Below are 21,371 nucleotides of genomic sequence, written 5' to 3'. Positions count from 1 at the left end.
AAATAAACCCTGCTGATAGTTGATGTTGCAACACATCAGTGTTATAACCCAATCTCTACCCAACCACCCGTCATTTTAATTCTCCTCGGATCAGCACCGACCTCACGTTTGGCCTTGGGAGAGTTCAGTTGACGGAAATCCGTCACACGACGGAAAACTTTAATCCATGCAGGTTTTTTCATTATTAATATTAGCTAAGTTAAATTAGCTTCTGGTGCGATGCCGTGTCTGAAATTACACCTATTTCACTGTGATAGGACGTGCACAAACTTTGTACTCTAGCTACAAAATGTGCATCAGATCATCCAGGCCTTCTCAGGAATAACGTATATGGAACTTTGAGCGTCTCCTAATTTGTACGTTACGTTATTGTGACTGGTTAGTGCCTGTTTAGTGGCGACGCTTCATGAACTACTACCCCGATTCCAAAAAAGTTGGGACAAAAGTACAAATTGCAAATACCGTATAACCTCTAATGAACGCCCCCCCCATATTTCAGAAAAAAAATAATTCAAAATTAAACAAACTAACAATCTGAACAGTTTTACATACCCCAGGTTTTCTATCCAAGTCCAGTATCCAAATCGAATACGAATTCAGTGTCCTGGGCTATCACGATCCGAAAACTTTTAGCTTAACACTCGCAGTGTAGGATTTGTGTTTTTCAACACGCGTGTCCATCTTTACAATAAGAAACAGAATGATCAGATCACATTATCTGGGAGGCGCGTGACTTCTGCAAAAAGGGAGCTCTATGCAAAGTGAGTGACGTAACAGTGGTCGGCGAAAAGATCAAAAGGTGTCAAGCCAGCTGACACGCGAGCTATATCTGGGCTGTTTCCTCGCCGAATGAACACCTGCATTACCGTATACACTCCAGTAAGTGCCCCAAATAATTAAAAAAAAAATCAATTTTTAAAAAACACTTAATTCGACGACTTTTCACCTAGAAAACGTATGAAAGTTAGGGAAAATTAGTAGGGCAGTTATGTTAGGGTTTGAAAAATTCGATCAACTGTGATTTTTTTTTACCCCTAATAAACGCCCCCCTTTTGAAAAATGTAACGTCCGCGGGGGCGTTCATGAGAGGTTATACGGTAAAAACGGAATGCAATAATTTACAAATCTCAAAAACTGATATTGTATTCAGAATAGAACATAGACAACATATCAAATGTCGAAAGTGAGACATTTTGAAATTTCATGCCAAATATTGGCTCATTTGAAATTTCATGACAGCAACACATCTCAAACTAGATAGAACTCGACGCTAACGGTGTCGATGGGGATGCCTCCGCCTGGTAGACTACATGCCTTATTAAGTTGTGATTTGGGGATGGACATTTGACCTCACAGTAATCTTGACCTGGTGAAATTACTTGCATCAGTCTTGGAGATGTGTGTTCACAAGGTTTTCGGACAGACATTTGACCTAACAGTGACCTTAGACCTTTTGATCTCAAAATCTAAATCAGTTTATCTCTGTCCCCAAAAGATTCAGAGAATCTGGAAGAATCTCTGTGCGTAAGGGTCAAGGCCGGAAAACCATACTGGGTGCCCGTGATCTTCGGGCCCTTAGACGGCACTGCATCACATACAGGCATGCTTCTGTATTGGAAATCACAAACTGGGCTCAGGAATATTTCCAGAGAACATTATCTGTGAACACAATTCACCGTGCCATCCGCCGTTGCCAGCTAAAACTCTATAGTTCAAAGAAGAAGCCGTATCTAAACATGATCCAGAAGCGCAGACGTCTTCTCTGGGCCAAGGCTCATTTAAAATGGACTGTGGCAAAGTGGAAAACTGTTCTGTGGTCAGACGAATCAAAATTTGAAGTTCTTTATGGAAATCAGGGACGCCGTGTCATTCGGACTAAAGAGGAGAAGGACGACCCAAGTTGTTATCAGCGCTCAGTTCAGAAGCCTGCATCTCTGATGGCATGGGGTTGCATTAGTGCATGTGGCATGGGCAGCTTACACATCTGGAAAGACACCATCAATGCTGAAAGGTATATCCAGGTTCTAGAGCAACATATGCTCCCATCCAGACGACGTCTCTTTCAGGGAAGACCTTGCATTTTCCAACATGACAATGCCAAACCACATACTGCATCAATTACAGCATCATGGCTGCGTAGAAGAAGGGTCCGGGTACTGAACTGGCCAGCCTGCAGTCCAGATCTTTCACCCATAGAAAACATTTGGTGCATCATAAAACGGAAGATACGACAAAAAAGACCTGAGACAGTTGAGCAACTAGAATCCTACATTAGACAAGAATGGGTTAACATTCCTATCCCTAAACTTGAGCAACTTGTCTCCTCAGTCCCCAGACGTTTACAGACTGTTGTAAAGAGAAAAGGGGATGTCTCACAGTGGGAAACATGGCCTTGTCCCAACTTTGAGTTGTGTTGTTGTCATGAAATTTAAAATCACCTAATTTTTCTCTTTAAATGATACATTTTCTCAGTTTAAACATTTGATATGTCATCTATGTTCTATTCTGAATAAAATATGGAATTTTGAAACTTCCACATCATTGCATTCCGTTTTTATTTACAATTTGTACTTTGTCCCAACTTTTTTGGAATCGGGGTTGTAGTTATTATACAAAAAACACTGCAAGTCTGAGATTTTGGAAGTGTGTTCAAGAAATTAAAGAAAACTAATTCTGTAAAATCACCACCTCTTTTTTTTTCACGCCCCTCTCTCACACACACACACACACACAGGAAACGATTTCTCGTTCACAGCTGTACAGTGACGTGTGACCTCAGCCACTGTGTCTGCACACGAGACTCCGCATGATTCAGGACGGGATTACTACCTGGTGAGAAACTCTGCGTGATGCACAGAGAGGATCTGGTTGTAATCCGATAACCAGCTTTCTAAATGTTGTGCCATCATATCACTCTGTGATGGTTTCTAGCAAACCGCATCTATGAGTCATTATTCTTTCTTTTTTTTCTGCTAAACTGGAATCCAGACAGAGCAACACAGTTGTGTAAGACGAGAGGACTCTAGTGCCCTGTCAATCAGCGAGGCTCTCGCTCGGAGTCACGTGTCATTCTGCAGTCAAACCAGAACTAAACATTTCCCCTTTGTGTGATGTGTACAAGAACGGACTCGTACCTGTGGGGTCAAAGTCATGTGTAGGAAGCACTGACACCTTCTCACTCTTGGGCTTCTTGTCTGGGGGGTGGTCCTTGTTGAGAATACTTCCTGGTCTGCACACACACACACACACACACTATTAGCTCAGTCACAATACTTCAGGAAAAATTCTACAGTCAAAGAAAAGCAATTGCACAGTTACTAGTTTTAATCCAGACATGCATAAAACTACTGGTTCTGGTAAATTAGTGGTGCTTCCAAAATTCCCCCAAGTACCTGATCTGATACGGATTCTATCCAGGTCGATACTTGACTAAAACTTTTGACCTCTTACTTGAAATCAACAAAATACCAACTCAGACCTTGTCCGCATGTATATGGCTGTCTTTGAATTTTTTTGGTACGTCCCATCCACATACCCATGCTGTTTTTGGTTACTGAAAACAAACCCCTTCATCCGGGGTGAAAACAATCAAATATTGTGAACGCGCTCGGACTCCGTTGCTCACGCTGTTCATTTCAGGTTTCAAATAGTTTTTTATTTAAAAAAAAAAATCTGATGTAAAACAACTATATAACAGTTATTCCATGAAATCGAGTCGTACATGAGCTGATGGCTATGAGCCGTGTACGATGAGCTCGAGTAGAATAGCTGTTTTATTCAATCCACATTCACTGGATTTTGAGAAACAGCATTTTTATTTTTTGCAAATTCCATAAATAAAAACTTGACACAAAACTTCCGACAAAATTTCCACTTAGAATGTAAACAAACCAGCGAAACGACAGGAGCAATTTGTGAAAATAGGTCACCTCGGGGTACATGTGGCTACTGCTTATAAACTAACTTGTTTGCTGATCCCATGTCCATACAGGAAATATAGCATACATGGGTCTGTGTCAGAAACTGGGTACTGTGTGGGTCCCCCACTAAATATACTCACAGTCAGTAAACTATCCGGTTCTGAATGGTGATGGTTTTAATTTGAAATAAAATGATGAAAGAAATAATACAGATAAAACTAAATCTTTATTCAGAATTTGGCAAAAATTCTGCAAATTTATGGAAAAATGGCGGCTTGATCTGGGACATGATAAATGCTTGACTACATCGCATTCCCTTACAAAGGTCGTAGTCCGCTGAAAAGTCTACAGTTATCACTAATTATATTTTATGTTGTAACTTTATCCACCTAAGGATTGGTGCGCTCACAGAATCATCATAACCGTAATAAAACATCACGCAAAATATTTCATCACCGTTGTAACTCCATTTTCCGCAGACCCAAAACCAATACGATCGTGTGTTTTGATCTAAACGGAAAGCCTCAGGGTCGAGGTCACTACCTCACCAAAAGCAGTAACTTAAAATCACTACGCCATATAAACATTTAGTTATAAATCTGCGATTTTGTTTTTTAAAACGAAAGCTGAAAGTTAGGTATAGAATATGTTTCTTACAGAATATGTTACGATGGTAGCTGCTCTTGTATGAATTTCTGAGCTATAAAATGAGTTGTGGTGTATTTTTTACCGTAGCGTGTTATTTGTGTGCGGGGAAGGACACACATTAACAATTTGCATGTGTCGAATGGAATTTTCCACTCCAACAGTTAGAAGTTGATTGTGCTTCCATTTGCGGCCTCTCTGTTACGCGAGTGATCTGTTCGGACGTTATCACTGAAAAGGTGAGTTTTGACAGTTTTATTTTGTTTTAGTCTTGCAGTATAAGGCAATAGAATGTTTGTTTCTTTTTCATCTTACTTTCATATTTCGTAGTGTTTGCGTGTTTTTGGCCAATATTTTGCAACCACGGTCAATTTAGATCGAACTTTTGATAGAATCTACGGCCAGTCATTTTGCCCCGCCCCCGCCTCACGCTCCGTCCGGTGCGGTAGTGATGTCCCGTTGCTCGCGCGCCGCAGCAGAGACCCGCGCGACCTTCAGCCGGTACAGTCGCTGTCCTTTTACCACCGCCGTTATTCTCATCTTTCCGGTATGTTCTTGATTTTTCCATTGTGTCCTGTTTCGCCATATCAAATCCCCAAAATGTATCATATTATTCATATTTAAGTGAATAATCAATTCAGTCATCATAACTTGGCATTTTTAACCCAAGCAATCAAAAGGAGGAAACGTATTCAATATTTTCACTCATCTGTGAAGGAGGGGCTTTAATTCTTCATGATGGAGTTATTTTAGATGGAAATCAATTTTACAAAAGCATTTGAATTGTAATAAATAAAAAAAATGTTCCACAGTGGAGGCCAGATAAAGCAAGACGCTCTCTTTATTCTTATTAAATATGACAAAAGAAACATTGAGTGTTAGGTAAATGCAAAAAAAATAGCAAAATTAGAGAATATATTTTTTGACCATAATGTCCCAAATGAGAGAGCAGTTTCTGAGACGGACCCGTATACACGTCATCAACGATACTCGCCTCATCTCTACAAGCGTCACCAAGCTGTGAGCAGCAACAAGGCTTTGTTCAAAATACAGCGCTGTGAACTAGATCTATTTTCAAAGTAGTAAGAAAGCAAGCACTTGTTCATGAATTGTCTTTGAAGCATTATTTAGTACTAACGAGCACGTTTTGTTTCACAAGTGTAGTGTAAAGACTAAAAAATGTAAAATTAAAGTGAATAGAAGTAGTTTGACCAATTATCAGGGTATCTGCACATTTTTGATAACCAAAAATAATACTTTTTAAGGCCATTTTAAGACCTGTGAGAATAAAAAATAAGACCACTACCGCGGGGAAAAAATCTCATCTCATTATCTCTAGCCGCTTTATCCTTCTACAGGGTTGCAGGCAAGCTGGAGCCTATCCCAGCTGACTACGGGCGAAAGGCGGGGTACACCCTGGACAAGTCGCCAGGTCATCACAGGGCTGACACATAGACACAGACAACCATTCACACTCACATTCACACCTACGGTCAATTTAGAGTCACCAGTTAACCTAACCTGCATGTCTTTGGACTGTGGGGGAAACCGGAGCACCCGGAGGAAACCCACGCGGACACGGGGAGAACATGCAAACTCCACACAGAAAGGCCCTCGCCGGCCCCGGGGCTCGAACCCAGGACCTTCTTGCTGTGAGGCGACAGCGCTAACCACTACACCACCGTGCCGCCCCGGGGAAAAAATATTTTTAAAAAATCAGACTCTAGGCTATTATGGTCAAAGCATATTTATATTTTAATCAGTGCATCTCCAGTTTACGAACAGAATCTTGTCTTTCCCACAAGTAAACGATTTTGCATATTCAGAATCAGGGAACATTGCCCTGAAGACGGTGCCCACGTCTTCGTTCGAATTGTAGGAGTGGTGTCGGTCAATCGTTTGCAGAACCCACAGTATTTCAGCCTTAAGTGTAGCGGTCGAGGCGAAAGCACCGAAGGCACTTGTGCTGGGAGAAGTAGGCACCGAAGGGAAAGTGGGCTTTGCGCTAACGTTTGCAACCGGTGCTGCAAACATCTGCATGGGAACTGTTGTTACCTGACTGGCGGCAAAGCGTTTATGCTTTTCCCCTTTCATGTGAGCGTCGAGGGCAGTACAGCCCATTGTTCCCAACTTTACGTCTTTCTTGCAGAGTTTACACCGAGCTTCATTTTCAGACGTTGCTTTTGACAACAAACCGCTATATTTCTGGTCCTCAAGCCACTTGTCCCTAAACTTATGGCCCTTTTCCACTACCCTTTTTCAGCTCACTTCGGCTCACTTCAGCCCGACATGGCTCGCGTTTCGACTACCAAAAACCAGCACGACTCAGCTCGCTTCAGCCCTGCTTAGCCCCTAAAACTCGCACCGTTTTGGAGTAGGGCTGAAGCGAGCCGAGTGAGGTTGGGGGCGTGAGCAGACACTCCCCTGTGCACTGATTGGTGAGGAGGAGTGTCCTCACATGCCCACACACGCCCCGCGAGCACGCTGGGATCTGTAAACACCGTAAACCCGGAAGAATAATAATTACGAATTACGAGAATTTCTGAAGCCTTATGCGCCTCGCCTCATCTATACGCTCTTGCCAGTATCTGTCCGCGTTGTCGGTGACAACAAGCCACAGCACCGAGACCAGCAACACTAACGACTCCATGTCCTCCATGTTTATTGTTTACTATTCGGGTCGTGAGACTACCGCTTAAAAGCTCACTGATGTCACTGTTTGCGCTGCTTAACGACATCACGTGACGTCCACCCACTTTCGCTAACTCCACCCAATGTGTCCACCCACTTCCAGCCAGCACGGTTCAGCGCGGTTGTAGTCGAAATGCAACTCCAACAGCCCCGCTCAGCCCGACTCAGCACGGCACGGCTCAGCCCGACTCAGCCGCGTTTGTAGTGGAAAAGCGGCATTACACTTCCCCATCCTACATGTCTGCCACGCTAAAGAAACCACTTCTTCGTCTTTTCCCACAACACTATAAGGAAAACACTGCCCCCTAAGTGTTGTGTGACGCCTGTACTTTTAGGTGGGTCAGTCCATGAAATGGGGTTACCAAAATGTGACATAGAGGGAGTCACTTCAAACAATTTACAACTGAAAACAACTTTTATTTCCATGAAGCATTGACCATATAAGAAAATATAACATAGTTGTTAAGATAACTCCTGCTCTACAACGTATGATAAAATCCATAAATATTTACCCGGTTGCTAATGTAACAAGGACACGAACAAGCTTTTAAAAATAAAGGAAAAATATTGATAAAATCAATTTTTTGCTTTTATTTGTTTACTTTAAACATTAACACTGAATAAGAATTCATTAGAAATATTAGTTCAACATCATAAACACTGAAAATATGAAATACCAGTATTTCACAAACTTCATAAAATCTCTAAGATTTGAACAATAACAGTCATTAACAGGAAACAGTTTCATCCTATATGGGGTAAATGAGATTATTGAATTCATTACTTTACTTAGTCACACTTATATCTGCACTTCTCTCGAGCACGTGTTGTGGTGTGTGAGATCCCGCGAGAAGTTATCTCGCGTCAGTTCAGCTGACCTAGATTGAGTAAATACAGTGGGGCAAAAAAGTATTTAGTCAGCCACCTATTGTGCAAGTTCTCCCACATAAAAAGATGAGAGAGGCCTGTAATTTTCATCATAGGTACACTTCAACTATGAGAGACAGAATGGGGGGAAAGAATCCAGGAAATCACATTGTAGGATTTTTAATGAATTAATTGGTAAATTCCTCGGTAAAATAAGTATTTGGTCACCTACAAACAAGCAAGATTTCTGGCTCTCACAGACCTGTAACTTCTTCTTTAAGAGGCTCCTCTGTCCTCCACTCGTTACCTGTATTAATGGCACCTGTTTGAACTCGTTATCAGTATAAAAGACACCTGTCCACAACCTCAAACAGTCACACTCCAAACTCCACTATGGCCAAGACCAAAGAGCTGTCAAAGGACACCAGAAACAAAATTGTAGCCCTGCACCAGGCTGGGAAGACTGAATCTGCAATAGGTAAGCAGCCTGGTGTGAAGAAATCAACTGTGGGAGCAATTATTAGAAAATGGAAGACATACAAGACCACTGATAATCTCCCTCGATCTGGGGCTCCACGCAAGATCCCACCCTGTGGGGTCAAAATGATCACAAGAACGGTGAGCAAAAATCCCAGAACCACACGGGGGGACCTAGTGAATGACCTGCAGAGAGCTGGGACCAAAGTAACAAAGGCTACCATCAGTAACACACTACGCCGCCAGGGACTCAAATCCTGCAGTGCCAGACGTGTCCCCCTGCTTAAGCCAGTGCATGTCCAGGCCCGTCTGAAGTTTGCTAGAGAGCATTTGGATGATCCAGAAGAGGATTGGGAGAATGGCATATGGTCAGATGAAACCAAAATAGAACTTTTTGGTAAAAACTCAACTTGTCGTGTTTGGAGGAGAAAGAATGCTGAGTTGCATCCAAAGAACACCATACCTACTGTGAAGCATGGGGGTGGAAACATCATGCTTTGGGGCTGTTTTTCTGCAAAGGGACCAGGACGACTGATCCGTGTAAAGGAAAGAATGAATGGGGCCATGTATCGTGAGATTTTGAGTGAAAACCTCCTTCCATCAGCAAGGGCATTGAAGATGAAACGTGGCTGGGTCTTTCAGCATGACAATGATCCCAAACACACCGCCCGGGCAACGAAGGAGTGGCTTCGTAAGAAGCATTTCAAGGTTCTGGAGTGGCCTAGCCAGTCTCCAGATCTCAACCCCATAGAAAATCTTTGGAGGGAGTTGAAAGTCCGTGTTGCCCAGCGACAGCCCCAAAACATCACTGCTCTAGAGGAGATCTGCATGGAGGAATGGGCCAAAATACCAGCAACAGTGTGTGAAAACCTTGTGAAGACTTACAGAAAACGTTTGACCTCTGTCATTGCCAATAAAGGGTATATAACAAAGTATTGAGATGAACTTTTGTTATTGACCAAATACTTATTTTCCACCATAATTTGCAAATAAATTCTTTAAAAATCAGACAATGTGATTTTCTGGATTTTTTTTCCTCATTTTGTCTCTCATAGTTGAGGTATACCTATGATGAAAATTACAGGCCTCTCTCATCTTTTTAAGTGGGAGAACTTGCACAATTGGTGACTGACTAAATACTTTTTTGCCCCACTGTAGGTCTCGCAGGTTGTGAACGAACCAGGAAGTGAGTGGACGCTAAGTTAGGATACGAGAAAAAAAACATCGATAATTTCTTTTATTGCCGTTTGTTTAAATTTCTTTCTACCTACATCGTTTTATAGTATATTCTTCTTTATATTAAAAACATCAATCATGATTTCAACTCGTTTTATCATTTTTTATAAGCCTGGTTTCTAACGTAACACGGTAGGACACCACAATGTTACGCTCACAACCTATTTTTAGTGGATGAATTCGAAGCTAAATAGTTTATAGAACCTTCTTAACTTTATTATGTGAGTGTAAAACTAAATTGCAAGTACCATGAAACTAATTTTATTGAAATTCTCAGAAAGTAATGAAGGTTTATTTAAGCTCAAAGTCAGCAAATATTCCATGTCACAAAAAACGTGTCATCCGTGTCCAGTCACAGGGGAAGAAAATGTTTCACATTTCTTTATTTCAAAAGAAAACTTCATTTTTTTATTTATTTTATTTCTTCAAACAATATTTATGGATAATCTGCTAAATATTTCTTTAAATCATGGAAATTAAAGATGAAATGATTATGTAAACCCGGACCAATGAAAAGTAACATCATTTCATGGACTGACCCAGGTACAGAGCGGTCTTTTTGCCATCTTCTTGTTACACATTGACGTGCGCTGTTTGAACAACGTTAGCACGGAAAAAAAAAAAAAAAAAAATGTACAAACATATATTTTTGTGCCCCGATGAAATTTAATGCCACCCATATGAAAATTAATGCCACACTTTGAAATATTAGCAAAATATAAGGCTATTTAAGACCTTAAACGCCATATACTGTATATCAGACTTTTTAAGGATCTGCGGACACCCTGATTATACTTTTAACTTTTAGTTTTCACGAAGGAGCTGATTTATTCCCACATGGGACTTTTGTAATTGCAAACCGAGCGGATCGCTCAAAAAAAAAAAAAAACCACACGAGTCCAACGTGGTCTTCGCTGCCTTCTCGAGTTTTTGTTGAATGGCTGGAATTCTTGGCGGAAATATCTGCCAAAAAGCTCAAAAAAACCTTTCATTTGACCTTTCAAGAAGGACCAAACAAAAGCCGTGATAATCACAAGGTCAATTTTCTTAAAATAAACACCACTTGATATCGAATCGGTAGCCTTGGCGAACCACGAGATGAATTTCATTTCTTTTTATCTGCCGATCATCTTCCGATACGACAAAGTTATAACGAGGCTTATCGTTTCGTTTCTGGTTCTGATTGGTTCCGAAGTTTATCAAGAAAGTAGAACGGGTAATCAAGCTTGATCAGGATGAGTGCTGATTGGTTACGAAGTTTCGCTATTGTTACACTCATTCTTACAACATGATGACATAGTGGCTCTGCCCCATGAGGCAGTAACCACAAAAAATGCTCCAATAATAATGCTTGAAAAATAAAAGATACATTCTTACCATCAAATACTTTTATTCCTTTTTTTGTTGTTGCTTTTATGTATTTTTTGGGTTTTGTTTTCAAGTTGAGTTTTTATTTCATCCTCGGCTGGTCCAGCAAGACGCGCCGGCATTTTGTTTTTCTCTACTCACGGTATATGAGCTGATAGCCTAGTAGTAGAGTAGCCAATCAGAGCATGCGATTGCTCATATCCAGTGAATGTGGACAGAATAAGCAGAGAGGGACAAAGTACCCAAGTTTATTACTTAAGTCAAAGTACAGATCCCACTGGTCAAATGTTACTCCAATACAAGTGAAAGTTGTCCAGTCAAATTTGTACTTAAGTACTTGCTTTTAAAAATACTTAAGTACAATTCTCTGTCAACGCATTGCTGTATTATGCTTACAATATCTAATGCCTCTGAAGCAACCGACTGGATTTACTGACTAACTTGTAGAACCTGTAGAGCTGAAGCTCCACCTGACACGCTAGCAAACTCTTTTCAAACTCGAAATCATATTGGGTAGCTAACGTTACTAGAAAAGAAAGACTTGTACATTCTGTTTGTCCGGCAAGACGATGCTGAAGTTAACGTTATTCATGTTAGCGTAACTCCGTTTTTATATGCTAACTAACAGTGTCCAAGTTAACTAGCTGTGTGTTAACGTTAGCCGTGGACAAGACAATGGCAACTTGGCGGGAAAATCCATAGAAAGTCATTTGACTAACCAGACTGCACAGCTATTGCAACATTATCGCTAGCTCTAAAGCACAGACAACTTCGTTGCAAGCTTTCTCTTGGAATAAAACGTTTATATCCCTCAATATGCTCCTGCAGGTCGGACGGCGAGTTTTTGAAGACCGTGATGTGGTTCGTTTTCGGCAAACAAAGCAAACATTTAAAACAAAATGAATCTTTATTCCTTTCAGAAACCTGAAACATGGATTCATGGGTGCGTGCATTCTCCAGAAGAACCGCCTCCTTCTGTTCTGCCATCAACTGATCGTGTTCAAATAAATGTTACTGAGAAATCATTGAGCTTGATTTTATACAGTTGATGGACGTGACGTGACCCTAGTGATTACTGATCGGCTGTCTCACTGTCACCTGGGAAAAAACTAATCACGTTTTAGAAAAGAAAACAAAAAGCATCCACTTTCAAAGCTGCTTCGTAGGAACGAGGGCCTTGATAGAAATGTAGTGGAGTGAAAAGTACAATGTCTTTCAAATGTAGTGACTAAAGTTGTAACTTTCCAAAAAAAAAAATTATACTCAAGTACTAATACACAAAAAGTGTACTTAAGTACAGTACTCAAGCAAATGTACTTCGGTACTGTCCACCTCTGAGAATACGGGTCCGTCTCAGAAACTGCTCTCTCATTTGGGACATTATGGTCAAAAAATAAATTCTCTAATTTTACTATTTTTTTTTTTTTTGCATTTCCCTAACACTCAATGTTTCTTTTGTCATATTTAATAAGAATAAAGAGAGCGTCTTGCTTTATCTGGCCTCCACTGTGGAAAATATTTTTTGATTACAATTCAAATGCTTTTGTAAAATTGATTTCCATCTAAAATAACTCCATCATGAAGAATTAAAGCCCCTCCTTCACAGATGAGTGAAAATATTGAATACATTTCCTCTTTTTGATTGCTTGGGTTAAAAATGCCTAGTGATGATGACTGAATTGATTATTCACTTAAATATGAATAAAATGATACATTTTGGGGATTTGATATGGCGAAACGGGACACAATGGAAAAATCAAGAACACACCGGAAAGATGAGAATAACGGCGGTGGTAAAAGAACAGCGACTGTACCGGCTGAAGGTCGCGCGGGTCTCTGCTGCGGCGCGCGAGCAACGGGACATCACTACCGCACCGGACGGAGCGCGAGGCAGGGGCGGGGCAAAATGACTGGCCGTAGATTCTATCAAAAGTTCGATCTAAATTGACCGTGGTTGCAAAATATTGGCCAAAAATACGCAAACACTACGAAATATGAAAGTAAGATGAAAAAGAAACATTCTATTGCCTTATACTGCAAGACTAAAACAAAATAAAACTGTCAAAACTCACCTTTTCAGTGATAACGTCCGAACAGATCACTCGCGTAACAGAGAGACCGCAAATGGAAGCACGATCAACTTCTAACTGTTGGAGTGGAAAATTCCATTCTACACATGCAAATTGTTAATGTGTGTCCTTCCCCGCACACAAATAACACGCTACGGTAAAAAATACACCACAACTCATTTTATAGCTCAGAAATTCATACAAGACCAGCTACCATCGTAACATATCCTGTAAGAAACATATTCTATACCTAACTTTCAGCTTTCGTTTTAAAAAACAAAATCGCAGATTTAGGGTGTATTCAGACCAGGATAGTTCGATAGTTCACTTGCTTTGGTCCGAACCAAATGTTTTTTTTATTTTTTCATTTTGGTGCAGTTCGCTTTCACACTGTACATTTTAGTAAGCGGACCAAAATCTGTCAGCAAAGCCACGCGCCCTGAGGTCGTTCAGCTATTGGTCAGAGACGACACGCGCACAAAGCGTTAAGTTCAAAAGTAGTCAAGGAGGCTTTCCGTGCTGTTATTCTTTTTAATGTCATCAAAGCTATATGTTTTTTCCAGTTTTTACTGTTTTCACAATTGTGCGATTACTATGCTGTTGTACAAGTAATTTATCAACGACGACGACAAAGGGCAAGGCGGCTACGGAGGATAGCGCTGATGAGCGCACATCATGTTGTGACAGTTCTGTCTCTTCACGCAAGACGGAGGAGGTGTGTGTCGGGATATTCGCCTTATCCATCACAATAGATGAATTTCTTTTTTGCGTCGCTAGTACTGCCACTTTTTGAAAGAATGTCCCTGATTTTAATGTAGGTCTGACGGAGTTTCTTCACTTTTAGCCGACATTGTTCTGGGGAGCGTGTGAACCCCTTCTCCTTCATTTTCTCACTGAATACAGCAAACACGTCGGCATTTTTGTGTGTTCTCTCCAAAAGCTCAGATATGTGGACATCTGCCCATATATCCACAAGGGTGCGCGTTTCTTCCTCGGCCCACGTTTGCCCCCTACTCATTTTTTGTACTCTGTAGTCTAGCCTACCACTGGTCTGAATGACTGAACGACTGTTGTAAGGTTCCCTTGACAACCGAAACAGTGTTTGCACTTTGCGGTGGAGTGTCAAGACTCTGTTTCCCATAATGCTCGACAAACGACGGAAGCTCCCGAGGTACAAAAAAGCAAAACTGTCAGATTAGGTCCGGTCTGCTTTCACACCTCCAAAAGGTCTGCACCAGAGTTTCAGCTTTAGTTTTAAAAAACAAAATCGCAGATTTATAACTAAATGTTTATATGGCGTAGTGATTTTAAGTTACTGCTTTTGGTGAGGTAGTGACCTCGACCCTGAGGCTTTCCATTTAGATCAAAACACACGATCGTATTGGTTTTGGGTCTGCGGAAAATGGAGTTACAACGGTGATGAAATATTTTGCGTGATGTTTTATTACGGTTATGATGATTCTGTGAGCGCACCAATCCTTAGGTGGATAAAGTTACAACTTAAAATACAATTAGTGATAACTGTAGACTTTTCAGTGGACTACGACCTTTGTAAGGGAATGCGATGTAGTCAAGCGTTTATCATGTCCCAGATCAAGCCGCCATTTTTCCACAAATTTGCAGAATTTTTGCCAAATTCTGAATAAAGATTTAGTTTTATCTGTATTTTTTCTTTCATCATTTTATTTCAAATTAAAACCGTCACCATTCAAAACCGTATAGTTTACTGACTGTGAGTATATTTAGTGGGGGACCCACACAGTACCCAGCTTCTGACACAGACCCGTATCCGTATACAGTCTGTATGGACAGAAAAATCTGCTTTTGAAATCAACCCTGAGCCACATTTGTATGTAGTCCTAGTCTGGATACGTATCCCACGTGTGGTCATGTGACCTCAACGAGAACGATCAGATCAGAATTCATGTGGGTCGCTGAAAAAGAATCTGCTGAAAGCGAGTACTGTCGCGCTACAATTGCCTAAATAGTTGGGCATTTTGGGGGACAGATATTTTAGAGGACATTAAAGACAGATATTGTTTATGTACAGATCTGAAAAACCCCAAAATTTTACAAATAAACCTGTAACGTCGATGTAGCCTGAGGGAATCTCTGCCAAGCTGTTCGTGTGTGACGCTTGTGGTTTCCAAAACCCACATAAACACGCCTTTCTGAATTACATCACCGGTCTGTTGTCTTGCACGTACGGTGTATTAGAAATAAATAAATGCCACTAAAATAAAAAAATTAAAAAAATTTTTAAAAAAGTGGGCGGGTGTTTGCAGCGCAGACAACATCAGTGTTGTGATGTGTGTCTCCAACATCAGTGTTGTGTCTACGTGCTTAAAATCCCACAACCCTGCCTGTTCTTATCAGCAATCTCATCGACATGAAGCTGCTCAGCCGGTGCACCAGGTCTTCTTCTTAAATAGCAGCTCGATGCAAATTCACGAGAGGAATGAATGAATGAATGAATGAATGAAGCTACTCTCGACTCACCTGGTTGGTTTTTTGGGAAACCTGCAAGACAAAAGAAAAGAAGAGTTGGTTAAGGACAGAGGCCTTGGATTCAGCAGAGCACGCGACAGGAAAAGAAAACAAGACCGCGTGAGAAACGGAGGATATAGCCGTGTAAACCTGTGGATAAAGAATTCTAGTAATGTGATGCAAACTTAACAACTAATCAAGCCTAATTAGTAACAAATAGTGCAAAGTAGCGAAACGGAGCTCGGAAGATTAAACTGAAATGAAATATTTTACAGAAATCTAAAAAGAAATTTAATGTAATAAAATGAATTAAATTACAGGACAACAGCTGACTATTTTGTGGCTCAGTTGTTACCTTCTGTAGCTTGGAAATGACTCGCTTTGTTGCCATGACAATAGCACGAGGCTCTCGAGCCATTCATTTGCGGAATTAAAACACGACGTGAAAACTGAAGCGAGTTAATGGTGTACTTTGGGTGGGGGGGGGGGGATCCCTACATGATTCAGTATTAGTCAGCATTAGATAGGAGTGTGTGTGCGCGTGCATGCGCACATGTGCGCATTCCAGTCTCTCTATTGCTGTGCATTTTGCTACTAATGCTTACATAATCTTTAAAAAAAAAAAGTCAATGGAAACCCAATGATACGGAAGCCGCGAGAGGCCCTTCATATAATCTTTTTTTATTCACCTTGTTATTCCGAGATAACGATATAATTAATTCAGGATGTCGAGAAAACAACACAACTAATTCGAGATTTCGAGAAAACAAAATTATTCCGTGACCTCGAGAAAACAACTGAGATTTCTAGCAGAGCTGCCCCCCCCCCGTGGGTCACAGAACGAAGACTTAGAAATTGGCGGACATGTACCTGAATGAACCATTCTCCGCTGTTTACTCGAGATCATGAAATAATTGTTTTGTTTTCTTGAGATCTCGAAATAACGGTTTTGTTTTCTCGAGATCTCGAATTAGTTGTGTTGTTTTCTCGAGATCCTGAATTAATTATGTCGTTATCTCGGGATAACAAGGTGAATAAAAAAAAAGGATTATATGAAGGGCCTCTCGCGGCTTCCGTACAATGATTAATACAATCCTTGGCAGAAATTTTCCATGAAAAAAAAAAATCAATCAATCAAATACCTGGAAACCACATGTGTACTGTATAACACCTGTACAATTAATCCAGTAGGCCAACATGATTTGACAACCATTAATCAGTAAATATTCTGGATGAGCATTTCGGGGTGGGGTGTGTTAATGGTCTCATATACAACATTAGCTGCAGCACAGATACCCCTTTTCCACCAAATCAGTTCCAGGGCTGGTTCACAACTCGTTCAACTTGCGAGCCAGCTGAGAACCAGTTTGCTTTTCCATAGCTCGCGGTGCTAAGGGGAGCCACGTCATTACGTCGCTGTATACATCAGTTACGTCGCTGCGTTTGCATAAACCTTGGCGCGAACATCGAAGCAACAACACGGAGAAGAAGAAGCAGCAGCAGCAGCAACAACAACAATAATAATGGATGACTGCTGCTTTACTGCATCCATGATATCTCGTCACTGATTTAAAAATGGCAATCTTTCGCGGTCTTGCTATTGTTGCTGGTCTTAACAACTCTGCCCCCCCCGCTGGCGTAAGCGGTTCTTTCCTCTGGCCCAGCAGAGAGTTGGTGCTAGCCTGGAACCGGTTTTTCTGGCCCCAGAGCCAGTTCTTTGTCAGTGGAAACAGAAAACCCGGTTCCAAACTAAGCACTGGCCCCGAACCAGCCCTGGAACTGCTTTGGTGGAAAAGGGGCATAAGTGGCACTTTATATGAGCAAGAGAGAGAGAAAGATATATCATCACATCGACGTCATCATGTCAAGCGTCCGCCGTACAAGTCCTCATTGTTGCTATAGAAACGATAACGTATTAGAAGGAGGGCATCAAGTCTAAGGGCCAATTTATGCTGACAACCCAGTCCTCGCAGACGGCGTCGCAGAAGGCGTCTGCGAAGCCCCCCCCGCTTCGCAGACGCCTTCTGCGCGCACCTCCCAAAATTTGTGACCACCGCAGACAGCCTCGCAGACAGCGTCGCAGACAAGAGGGCTCTGATTGGTCCACTCTACATCCGCTGTACACGCACTTCCGCTTCCCTACTTCCCCGGTTTGTTTTGTTTTCACGAGCGCCATTTTTAAAAACACGAGCGAAGATGGAGCAGCACGAAGAGCGGTTGATCGAGGAAGTGAGGAAGTACGGACATCTATACGACTCCAGTTCTAGTCATTATAAGGACAGCGCATTATAAGGACAGCGGTGTTGAATGACCTGTTCCTCAGTAACCGGAAGATAAACACTCCACTAACCACACCCACCAACTACTCCTAGCGATTTCGCGACTTCGTGCCCCCTTGTGTTGTGGTGGTGAATAACATCGCGCACGCCTATTACTGCCCGCTCAACGATAAATTACAACTGTCTGCGAAAAGCTATCTGCGAAAGCCTTGTCGCAAGAGCATGCAGAGGCCTTAAGCGTGTAACGATTCCCCCGAAATTACAATTCGATTCACGATATTTTGCAGAAAAAAATAAAATCAAGAAAATTTTATGAAAAAAAAAAACATATTTGTCTATTCTTTATCAACTTAAATAGTCCTTTCGCTAGATTTAAACACAACCTTGGTTCATTTTCTTAATAACCAACAATTATTTGCTCACATTTGCAAGAGTTGGAGTAAATTCTACTCGCCTATTCGCTAAAATATTCCTTTGATTAAAAATCTAAAAGTTAATCACCAATAGGTCTTTTCTTAATAAAAACTTACGAACATTTGTACTCCCTCCATTTGCGTTTCTTTCCTTTAGATTCAGCAGTCTGGAAAAACAGCTCTGATTTCTTGTTAAATCTATTTGTACAGTCAATCACACAACAGCGCTTTCCCATTTTAGAACTGGGTTTTTGCAGCATTAAAGCTGCGTTACTTCTGCCTTCTGTGAAGTCACGTGCATTCCTGCTATCGTACGTTATCACGCCCTCTGCTGTCTTGGCAAGCAAACAATTACAGCTTGAAAAAACTAAAATTATGCAGCCTGATAATCATCACAATTCATCTGTTTATTTAAAGCTAGACTGCCTTTCAGATTTTTCAACTTCAGGTCATAAGAATTTTCCCTGACACCCAATTATTTTTGTTTAGTGGACCGAAAACTACCGAATTCGAATCGCAGACTTCCAATTTCTCTTTTTTTTTTAAACTAGAACAATTAACGAATTTAAGGCCACATGGCCCTAAATTCTCCGCTATTTTTTTCCTGCTTCACCATGACCCAATTCAAGATACTAAAATCATGCATGACGTGGTGGGCTTTCCCCGTTTGTGCAAGGCATTGTGGGATACAAATTTGAAACAGGAGAGAAAAATGGAGGACGTGAATGTGCGAATGAAACGACTACAGTAACGGGATGCGAGAAGAAAAGACGTTATGTTATATATGAAGGAAAGGAAACGCAGGACCAAACTAATAAAATGTCGGCGCTCAGCGAGCACCTCGGTGTGATCAGCTGTTCGTTTAGCGACAGAATGATGGAACTGTCAGCGCACGCTCAAAGGTAAACCTGCACATGCGTGAGCGCGCGCGCACACACACTTCCTCTGTCTGCTTGACTGTGTGAAGTGAGCGATTTCATGCACATTTGCTCAGGAATCCCTTCAAATTAAAAATAAATAAATAAATAAATAACTTCCCAGCCACAGAATGGCCTGATATTTTGAGAGATATTACAGAAATAAATACATCGCAAACAACGACCACATTTCAGAGGGAACTAAATTTCACCGATTTTCTGAAATCGAAAGGCCATCGACTTTTAATCGATTCAAATGATCAAAAATTTGTATCGCGATTTATCGTTGTCGTATGATGTATCGTTACGTGCTTAGCCCTGTGCGGTCGAGCTGTCCCCCACCGGGGACATTTCAATGTGTTCGAAACAAACGCCTGGCTCTCTGCGAGTTTTTATCCTAGAAACATATATGTGGCACCACCAGAAAGCTTGATTCTTCTAGCTTTCAAATATATGTTTTCATTACCATTATTAAAGCTGGAGATTTTGTAAGGGGAATAAAAAGAAATCCAAGACTTTGTCATACCTCAGAGGATTATTTCTCAGTGACGGCCACACCTTTCGCCTCTTGACGTGCTAACCACACAAGCTATTCAAGACGTCATTCGCCATTTCATACGTGAGAACACGCCCCACCTCTCAGCTGTAAATAAGCACACATGGCTACTTACAGACATTCACTACTACTACTGACTAAAGGCCTCTGCATGCTCTTGCGACAAGGCTTTCGCAGACAGCTGTAATTTATCGTTGAGCGGGAAGTAATAGGCGTGCGCGATGTTATTCACCGCCACAACGCAAGGGGGCGCGAAGTCGCAAAATCGCTAGGAGTAGTTGGTGGGTGTGGTTAGTGGAGTGTTTATCCTCCGGTTACTTATAATGACTAGAACTGGAGTCGTATAGATGTACGTACTTCCTCACTTCCTCGATCAACTGCTCTTCGTGCTGCTCCATGTTTTTAAAAATGCCGGTCGTGAAAACAAAACAAACCGGGGAAGTAGGGAAGCGGAAGTGCGTGTACAGCGGATGTAGAGTGGACCAATCAGAGCCCTCTTGTCTGCGACGCTGTCTGCGAGGCTTCTGCGGTGGTCACAATTTTTGGGAGGTGCGCGCAGAGCGTCTGCGAAGGTGGGGGGGCTACGCATACCGTCTGCGACGCTATCTGCGAGGACTGCGTTGTCAGCATAAATTGGCCTTAAGATACAGAAGATTATGGCTAACAAACGCAAGATGTCCGCGGCTGAAGCACTGCAGCTTATACAAGAACAGCTGGCGATAGCAAGCGACACAGACGACGAGAGGTCGGATGTGTCCATTGATGATGAGGATGAAGAAATGTATTTTGAGCATCGTCTGGATCCAGCAGAAGATATTCCTGAATCTAAAAAGTAAGTAGTCTATTTTCTGTCAGCAACCGAAGCAAACACGCTATTATGTGCAACAGTTGTAGTAGCCACTGTGGAATCCTAAAATGGGTTCTATTATAAACCAACCGTTTTGAGACATAAACCTACGCTGTACTCCAGTAGAAACGGCATCTCTCTACAGTATTACTACAGCTCATCTGCCAGCTACTGAAACACGCATATACATGTGATGATGTTTTGATGTTGTCTCATTACTCAGCAAACAAAGGATTTTGCCTGTGCTGGGGCAGGATACTTACTTAGGTGGTGTTTACATTAGACCGTATCCGTCTCGTTTTCGTCGCGGATGCACTGTCCGTGCACATTAAAACGCCGGGAAACGACTCCACAGGCGGAACAACTTGAATCCGCCAGGGCCCACGTATTCAACCCAGTTCGTATCTGATCCGGTGCTGTGTGAACATTGAGATACGAGGAAATGCAGTGCTGAGCTTTAGCTGACGTCGTCATTGGACAACGTCACTGTGACATCTACCTTCCTGATTCGCTGGCGTTGTTCATGCCACGTTGGTCATGTGACGCGACTGCTGATAAACGGCGCGGACTTCACTTCCTGCTGTTGTTTCCGCCTTGTA

General features: G+C 41.7%; 1 protein-coding gene across 3 annotated transcripts in view; it reads right to left on the bottom strand.

Annotated features, from left to right (window-relative positions):
• The window catches only part of arhgef12b (Rho guanine nucleotide exchange factor (GEF) 12b), a 153,114-nt gene that overhangs the window by 52,489 nt on the left and 79,254 nt on the right, over nt 1-21,371 (bottom strand). For 2 of the 3 annotated variants that reach the window (XM_060913328.1, XM_060913327.1), the window contains exons 2-3: nt 15,773-15,793; nt 3,135-3,229 (exon numbers count right to left, since the gene is read on the bottom strand). In XM_060913328.1, coding sequence (XP_060769311.1) covers nt 3,135-3,229; nt 15,773-15,793 — 116 coding nt within the window. The remainder of the gene's footprint in view (nt 1-3,134; nt 3,230-15,772; nt 15,794-21,371) is intronic. The other variant, XM_060913329.1, reaches the window with a different exon arrangement.

This window comes from Neoarius graeffei, chromosome 28, assembly GCF_027579695.1.
Source record: "Neoarius graeffei isolate fNeoGra1 chromosome 28, fNeoGra1.pri, whole genome shotgun sequence".
Taxonomy (NCBI): Eukaryota; Metazoa; Chordata; class Actinopteri; order Siluriformes; family Ariidae; genus Neoarius; species Neoarius graeffei.
Note: the sequence above shows the minus strand (reverse complement) of the source record. Positions and strands in the feature narration are given on the sequence as shown.